This window comes from Arachis stenosperma, chromosome 9 (genome assembly GCF_014773155.1).
Source record: "Arachis stenosperma cultivar V10309 chromosome 9, arast.V10309.gnm1.PFL2, whole genome shotgun sequence".
Lineage (NCBI taxonomy): Eukaryota > Viridiplantae > Streptophyta > Magnoliopsida > Fabales > Fabaceae > Arachis > Arachis stenosperma.
In genome coordinates, this window is record NC_080385.1 from 138,340,838 (window position 1) to 138,350,116 (window position 9,279).

General features: G+C 35.5%; 1 protein-coding gene and 1 pseudogene across 1 annotated transcript; both read left to right on the plus strand.

Annotated features, from left to right (window-relative positions):
• Positions 1 to 213: 213 nt before the first annotated feature.
• Positions 214 to 4,418, plus strand: LOC130949974 (uncharacterized; annotated as a pseudogene).
• An 865-nt stretch (positions 4,419 to 5,283) lies between these two features.
• LOC130948071 (electron transfer flavoprotein subunit beta, mitochondrial) lies at positions 5,284 to 9,077 on the plus strand. The gene is made up of 5 exons (XM_057876775.1): positions 5,284 to 5,474; positions 5,578 to 5,862; positions 6,890 to 6,970; positions 8,132 to 8,226; positions 8,728 to 9,077. The coding sequence occupies exons 1-5, from the start codon at positions 5,406 to 5,408 to the stop codon at positions 8,951 to 8,953; spliced, it is 756 nt and encodes a 251-aa protein (XP_057732758.1). The 5' UTR covers positions 5,284 to 5,405; the 3' UTR covers positions 8,954 to 9,077.
• The last annotated feature ends 202 nt before the right edge of the window (positions 9,078 to 9,279 follow it).

Consider the following 9,279-nt stretch of genomic DNA (forward strand, 5'->3'; position numbering starts at 1 on the left):
CAAATACCACCATTCAAAAGGAGAAATGATCCTGAAGTTTATTTGGAGTGGGAACGTAAGGTGAAAAGAATTTTTGCTTGTCATAATTACTCTGAAGCAAAGAAGGTTCGTTTGGCAGCAGTTGCATTCTCTGACTATGCCTTACTTTAGTGGGATGAATTAGTGAAGACAAGACGGAGGAATGATGATTACCCTATAAAGTCTTGAGATCTTATGAAGCGCCTCATGAAGAAACGATTTGTGCCTTCGTACTATTACAAGGAAGTGCATCAGAAGTTACATCGACTGACTCAAGGCTCCAAGTCCGTTGAAGACTACCATAAGGAAATGGAGATGCTTATGATTACTGCCAACATAGAAGAGGACACTGAGGTTACTATGGCACGATTTGTAGGTGGTTTGAATAGAGCGATTGCTGATGTGGTGGAGTTACACCATTATGTGGAGCTGGAGGATTTGGTCAGTATGGCTATGAAGGTGGAGAGGCAACAATAAAGAAGAATACCAAGAGGATTGTCTCATGCTAATCCCAAGTGTTGACACAACAAAGACTACGAGTATTGACTCCAATGCGTTGTTTGATGCTATGAAGAAGAAAGGTAATTCTAACTCTTCTTCTGCTACTTCTAGGCATCGTGATATTAAATGCTTCAAGTGTCATGGTATGGGTCATTATGCTAATGAATGCCCAAACAGGAGATTGATGGTTATTAGAGGAGATGATATTGTGTCTGATTCTAATCATGGTGATGATTCTGATCATAATAGTATGCCACCTTTGGAGGATTATTCCGATGGTGATGTTGAGTATGCAGTCCATGGTGAATCTCTTGTTGTTAGACGCGCTTTGAATTTGCAGGTGAAAGAAGAAAGTCTAGAGCAACGCCACAATCTTTTTCACACTAGATGCTTGGTGGGTGGAAAAATATGTAGCCTAATTATTGATGGTGGGAGTTGGACTAATGTGGCTAGTACACTTATAGTGGAGAAATTGGGTTTGACATGTGTTCGACATCCTAAACCATATACGTTGCAGTGGTTGAATGACAGTGGAGAGATCAAGGTTGACAAACAGGTGACAATTGCATTCTCTGTTGGCAAGTATGTTGATGAGGCATTGTGTGATGTGGTGCCAATGCAAGCTTGTCATTTATTATTGGGGCAACCTTGGCAGTTCGACCGTCGAGCATTTCATGATGGTTATACGAATCGATTCTCCTTTGATTTTAATGGTCGCAAGATCACTCTTACTCCTTTATCACCTAAGGAGGTTTACCTTGACTAGTTGAAGCTTCAACAGGATACCAAGGGGAACATGGGATGTGAGATCACAGAAAAATCTGAGAAAAAAGAGGCAATGAGAGAAAAGAATATAGCAAAAGGCCCAAAGGTGAGTGAAAAGAAAGAAAAGAGTCCATGTCATGAGAGTAGTACAAATACAAAAAAAAAATTGAGAAAGTTGAGAGCAAATTGTGTTTCTTTGCAAAAGAGAGATTTAAAGAGTGCTTTAATAGGCAGGAAAGCTTTGTTTATGGTTCGGTTTCGGGATACTTTATTTTCTGACACTGAGCTTAACCCAAATTTGCCAAATAGCTTTGTCTCTTTGTTGCAGGAATTTGCCGATGTCTTTCCTACTGACGTACCACGTGGTCTGCCTCTATTACGTGGGATTGAGCACCAAATTGATTTTATTCCTGGTGCTAGCATTCCTAATAGACTAGCCTATAGGAGTAATCCTGAAGAGACAAAGGAGCTTCAAAGGCAAGTGGAGGAGTTATTAGCCAAAGGTCACATCCGGGAGAGTTTGAGTCCATGTGCTGTACCAGTTTTGTTGGTTTCAAAGAAGGATGGTACTTGGCGAATGTGTGTGGATTGTCGTGCAGTCAATAAAATTACGGTAAAGTATTGTTATCCTATCCCTAGGTTAGATGACATGCTTGATGAGTTATATGGTGCGTGCATATTCACTAAAATTGATTTAAAAAGTGGGTATCATCAAATTAGAATGAAACCAGTGGATGAATGGAAGACTGCATTTAAAACAAAACATGGGTTATATGAGTGGTTAGTAATGTCTTTTGGGTTAACTAATGTCCCTAGTACTTTTATGCGTCTAATGAACCATGTTTTGCGAGACTTTTTGGGTAAATTTGTTGTTGTTTATTTTGATGATATTCTCATTTATAGCACTTGTTTGGATGACCACTTGTCACATGTTTCAGCTGTTTTGGAAGTGCTTCGAAAAGAAAAATTATATGCTAATCTTAAAAAGTACACTTTTTGTATTGATCGAGTTATATTTCTTGGTTTTGTTGTGAGTGCGAGTAGAATTGAAGTTGATGAGGAAAAGGTAAAGGCTATTCGTGAATGGCCAACGCCTAAGAATGCTTTTGAGGTACGAAGTTTTCATGGGTTAGCTGGGTTTTATAGAAGATTTGTAAAAAAATTTTCTACCATTGCTGCGCCTTTCACAGAGGTTATAAAAAAGATGTTGGATTTAAATGGGAAAAGGAACAAGACATTGTATTTCATACCCTAAAAGACTGTTTGTGTTCTGCTCCTATTCTTATTTTACCTAACTTTGATAAAACCTTTGAGATTGAATGTGATGCTTCTGGGATTGGTATAGGTGCTGTTTTAATGCAGGAAAAACGAGCCATTGCCTTCTTCAATGAAAAGTTGAATTTAGCTCAGCGTAAATATTCAACATATGACAAAGAATTATATGCTTTGGTTCGGGTTTTAGAGGTTTGGCAACACTACCTCTTACCTAAGGAGTTTGTGATTCACACGAATCATGAATCTTTGAAGCACTTAAAAGGACAAGGTAAGCTTGATAAAAGACATGCTAAATGGGTGGAATTTATTGAAACATTTCCCTATGTGATTGCCTTTAAACAAGGTAAAGATAATGTCGTTGCTGATGCTTTATCTCGGAGGTATGCTTTGATTACTACCCTTACCTCTAAGTTATTGGGATTTGAATTTTTAAAGGGGTTATATGTCACTGATTCTGACTTTTCTGCTATTTATGCCTCTTGTGAACATAGTGCATTTAAGAAATTTTATAAACATGAAGGTTTTCTGTTTCGTGGCAATAGAATTTGTGTGCCTGCTTGTTCTATGAGGGACTTACTTGTTCTTGAATCACATAATGGGGTTTGATGGGTCATTTTGGTGTGCATAAGACATTGGATGTGTTATCTGAACATTCTTACTGGCCACGCATGCGTAGAGATGTTGAAAAATTTTGTGCTAAGTGTGTTGCATGTAAACAGGCTAAATCTAAGTCTTTACCACATGGTTTGTATGTCGCTTTACCTGTTCCTATGCATCCGTGGGTTGATATTTCTATGGATTTTGTTCTTGGTTTACCTCGAACAAAAAAAGGTCGAGATAGCATTTTTGTTGTGGTAGACAGATTTAGTAAAATGACTCATTTTATTGCATGCCATAAAACTGATGATGCAACAAATCTCGCTGATATGTTCTTTAGAGAGGTTGTGCGTTTGCATGGTGTTCCCCAAACTATTGTTTCTGATCGTGACGTAAAATTTTTGAGTCATTTTTGGAAAGTTTTATGGGGTAAATTAGGCACAAAATTATTATACTCTACTACTTGTCATCCTTAAACTGATGGTCAAACTGAAGTAGTAAATAGAATATTAGGGACCTTATTACGTGCTGTTGTTGGTAAGAATTTGAAAACTTGGGAAGATTGTTTACCTTTTATTGAGTTTGCTTATAATAGAACTATTCATTCTTCTACTGGATTTTCTCCTTTTGAACTTGTTTATGGTTTTAATCCTTTAACTGCTTTGGACTTATTACCTTTGCCTTTGAGTGATATTGTTAGCTTGGATGCAGACGGTAAAGCGGAAAAGGTTAAAGCTATGCACTTGAAAGCACGTGAATTGCTTGAAAAGAAAAATACGTTGACAGCTCAACGGGTGAATAAAGGTTGAAGACATCTTGTCTTTGAACCTGGTGACTGGGTATGGGTTCATTTGAGAAAGGAGAGGTTTCCTACTCAAAGAAAATCCAAGTTAGACCCTAGGGGTGATGGTCCATTTCAAGTGCTCGAAAGGATCAATAACAATGCTTATAAGATTGACCTTCCAGGTGAGTATAATGTATCAGCTACTTTTAATGTCTCTGACTTATCTCCTTTTGATTGTGATGCAGATTCGAGGACGAATCTTTTTCAGGAGGGAGGGAATGATACGAGTCATGTGGGACAAACTGAGAGCTGTCATATGCCAATTGGTCCAATTACAATAGCAACAACTAAGAGAATAAAAGAAGGTTTTGCAAACATGGCTAAATCATGTGTTCAGGAGATACATCAAGAATTAGGCAAGACAATGATTAGCGATTATCAAAAGTCAAATGTCTTACTATTTTACAAGATGCATTGAAGACCCTCATTAATCAAGATGTCATTTTCTTAGAATTTATTTTATATTTATTTTATTTTTGTTGTTTGTTTGTTTTAGGCCCAGATATGATTTGGCCCATTTTTTTCTATTCTAGTGAACTTATGAGTTAGTGTTTTAAATTAAGAGGTATAAAAATCCTCTAAGACTTGGTAGCCACTTTTTCCTTAATTTTGATGAATGAAATTTTCTGAGTTTCTTTGAGAAACTTGGGTGTTATCAGGTGAGGTAGAGTGATTCCCTTGTCTGTTGTATTAGGAAATCAAATTCAGGTAGAGGAGTCCCTTTCTTTGATCTTCCATCTTATCCTGGGTTACTTTTCCGTATCATTTTTCATCTATTCATTTTACTTGAAAAAAAAAACCCTAGTCTATTCTTATACGGCCTTGACTAAAATTTTTATAATATTGTTGAATTACTAATAATCCTAATTGTTTTATATTTAATTTTCTATTTCATTTAAAAAAATACAAAAAATAAAACAAGAATTAAATTTAAAAAAATTAAAATTATTTTTTTTATAAAATTCTAAAAACAGAAAAATGTTAAAAGTAAAAACTACTTCAGGCTGTAACTGAGATATTAATCTTTGAATATAATGAACTTAAATATAAATAAATTAAATAAATAAACTTAAATAAGAAGTCAACTTTTTCAAACTAATTTTTGAAATTCTTTCTTAATCACAAATTCTAAATCCTACATTTTAACTTCAAATCCTTATCATAAATCTCAGTTAATTAAAAAAAAAAAAAGTAAAAAAAAAACATAATAAAAAATTGTCTAATATAATTAATTGAAAAATAATTTCTATACTTCTAAATTCTAATAAAAAACAGGGCGAAGTAGTTAAGTGTGCCTTTTGCATCGTCATCTGCTGCTTCTTCTTCTTCTTCTTCTTCTTCTTCACAGAGACTACAACACTTCAAATACATGCACACTCTTCTCTGAACTGTAATCATCACCACCATGAAGATAATGGTAGCCATAAAACGCGTAATCGATTACGCCGTCAAGATCAGAGTCAAACCCGACAAGGTAACCACGAAACCAACCTCAATTCTTTTATATACACGACCACCCTTTTTCTGGAGCTTCCAAAGTCGTGAAGTTGATCTAAAAACGACACCGTTTTTGGCAGAGTGGGGTGGTGACGCAGAACGTGAAGATGTCGATGAACCCATTCTGCGAGATAGCGCTGGAAGAGGCGCTGCGAATGAGAGAGAGTGGGTTGGCGTCTGAGGTTGTGGCAGTGACCATGGGACCCTCTCAGTGCCTTGACACTCTCAGAACTGGTCTCGCCATGGGAGCTGATAGGGGCATCCACGTGGACTCTACTTCTGCTCTTCACCCTCTCCATGTTGCCAAGATCTTGAGGAACCTTGTGCAGATTGAGAAACCTTCCCTTATCATTCTTGGCAAACAGGTACTTCTTCTCTTTTTTCTCAGTAGCTTTTCCTCTGCAATTTCACTAATACAGTAAAATGATTAAGGAGCTCACAATTTAGCTACCAGTAATATCCAAATTTTAATCCTCAATAAATTTTAATCACCAATTCCGTCCCTAACCTTTTATTTTGTCGGACATATCAATCCAATTCTCATGTCAAATCTTGGTAAAACGTTAGACAATTCAATTCCTGTCATTATTTAATTAAAAATATAACCATCCTTAAAAAATTTTAAAATTCTCATATCAGTTCCTTCATATGAACTGACAATCTCATATGGAGACTAATTTATCTAAAGAAATAAAAGTTTGAGGACCGATTTGATAATTAAAATTTGTTGAGGATTAAAGTGTTCCAACTAAAACTTTCTTAGGGACTGAGTTGGGATATTACTCATTTAGCCACAGAACAAAACCCCTGAAAGATTGAATTGCTGAAAGTTTAGAACTTTAGTCACAAAAAAAAAAAGAAAGCCTTTCAATTTTCTATTTTTATGGAGCTAAGTTGATGCTTTATGTATTTTGTTGGTGAATTTTAATTGGGTGGTTTGCCGATTTGGCTTCTTTAATCTATTACATTGTTTGTTATGGTTTTTTCTCCATGTAGTGATGAGTTTTGTGGTGATTCATGAGGTGATTTGATATTTTGGTTTTGATGATGACAAATCAAAGTGGATTTGATGTTTAGTGCTTAAAATGAAGGGTGTAACTGTTATCTTTCATGATCTAAAAGCAAATTAAGATGTTGTTTTGGCTGTGTTAAGTAATGAATAGAAGGTTTTTCTTCCCCCTTTTGTGTGTCAAGAAGCACTTTTATTGAGTTTTTGTTCTAGAGTGCTTGGCTAAAGTATAGAATTACTTTTCATTGGCAGCAGAAGTAGAATATTTTCTGTTTGAGAAGAAATTGGGGCTTCTCCCCTAGGAAGCTATAACGGAAAAAAAATGGACATGTTTTTGTACACATTTGAAACTGATATAATGAGAATATTTGTGATGGTCACAGGCCATTGATGATGATTGCAACCAAACAGGGCAGATGGTAGCAGGACTCCTCAACTGGCCTCAAGGGACTTTTGCTTCAAAGGTTAGTCGGTCATCCAATCATCCATGTCTTCTATAAACTTAGTCATTGTGCATTCGATTCACTATTATTATCTATGACATGTATTGGTTATGTTGGTTCAATGTTAGCATGATGTAAATCAATTAACTTTTGGTTCTCTCTAAAACACAAAGCAGATTCTTTTTTTTTTGTGACTATGCTGATTTTGCCTCTGCATATCATTGTGCATGCATTCTTGGTTTTGTCTTATCAGGACGGAACTACTTTGTCATTTGGGAAAACGATTCAACATGAGTCAAATGACAAAGTTCGTTCTTTTTACGTTAGACTGGGTAGATAAACTTGACATTTGTACGTTGGTTTGTAAATGAAAAAACATTTAGTAGTTAGAGTTTTGGTTTAGATTTTGGAGCAACCCTTTCTTGTCTCCTAAATAGCTATAGGCAACACCTTCTAGGCTTCAAGAATCAAGCATTTGCTCCAACCATGTGGTGGGGATTTCCAAAGGACAAATCAAACATGAGTCAGATTGGAAAGAAAGAATACACTCATGGAACTATGAAATTTCTTATAGATGTATGTGTGTCTGTGTGTATGCTTTATACCATAGGGAATTGTTTGTAATTGCTGAGCTATATGTGTGACGTTGGTGACTTTAGGAATATGCTCTTTTGAAAAGTATTCTACTGCATTTGATTACGCTTCTTGTTTATCCTTTCTATATTGTTAATGCTACTTTTCTTTGTTAGATAAGACCTTGTTCGATTTTGAAATTTCAATGTGCTTCAGACTTCAGATTTTGCCATTATTGCATCTTCTCCATCTAACTATGACTCATAGTTTGATGGAGTCTATGACCTAAGAAATTACTGTACTAGTTGATGATTTAGGTCGCAGCTTCTCGAGTGAATCACTTGGCTGTCCAGGTGTTATATGCTTCATCTGCTAAATCTGAACCCGGGGCAATTTTATTTTGCAGTATGATTTTTTCACTGTTAATTAAGTAGTACTATGCGGCAGACATAGAGAAGAAGCCCTGGAAACTGCCATTCAGTTATAATAATTTGTTTTAGGCTAAAGTAGTATTTGCACCTTTTCTCTTCGGGGTCTGTTTGATGCTTAATTATTAACTTATTTGTTTTAATTAACTTATTGTATAACTAAATCCTGGCTTTCCAGTAGGTTGTCCTTGATAAAGAGAAAGAGGAAGTTACGGTGGACAGAGAGGTTGACGATGGAATCGAGACTGTGCAGTTGAAATTACCGGCAGTAATAACGTAAGTTGCACCTTCTGTTAAGCATGCCATGTACTCTCTAGATTCTTAAAAGGCTTTGTATTTTTAACTTGCTTTCTCTTGGTCACGTTTTCCACCCTTGGAACAATGAGCTGGGTATTGAACTTAAGGTTCCACTAAAGTTAGGGTAATCAAAAAATTATTTTATTATACAATTACCGCATTCAGGAACATATTAGTGTCGCATTTGCGATTCAAGTACCAGTATCTTTTGATAAAATGATGGGAGAATGGATGCATCAAAGTTGTACTTATGGCATCTCGGGCATATCTTGTAAATATGTAACAATGACAACAAAGTCTTTCTTTCACTAAATATTTGGTTAGACATATTTCACACAAAAACCACTTGGAGAAATTAGATCATACATTCATACTCAACAATGAAATTTTTGTGAGCCATGTAAGAGAGAATACATGCAAACATTATTTTACCTAGACATTTAACCTCAGATGTGTGTTGTTTTTTCTTGCTTGATGCAGAACTGATCTGAGACTGAACCAACCAAGGTATGCAACACTTCCCAACATCATGAAAGCAAAATCAAAGCCCATAAAGAAGTTCACTCCTCAAGAGTTGAATGTGGAAATCAAATCTGATTTGGAAATTGTGGAAGTCACTGAACCCCCCAAAAGGAAAGCAGGGGTCATGGTCTCTTCTGTTGATGAGCTCATTGACAAACTCAAAAATGAGGCCAGAGTCATTTGATGATTATTATTGTTCTTTCCTTTGCTGCCAAACCATTTACTTCTCACCAAAGTTTTAATTATGTAACAAAATTGTGGCTCATTTTTTTTATATTATAAATAATTTGGTGATATGCATTGATATTTTAGAATTATTGTGTTTTACCTTGCTATGGTTCTGACGCAATTTTTTTGAAAGACGCAAAACGTGAATGACGTTTTCTGGGTGAATAATAATTTTTATATAAATAAAAATAAAACAGCGTTGACGTTTTGTATTAAAAGAATATTTTTAATTTTTTTATTTATAAAACGGCAATGATGTTTTGTATAATAATTATTTTTCTT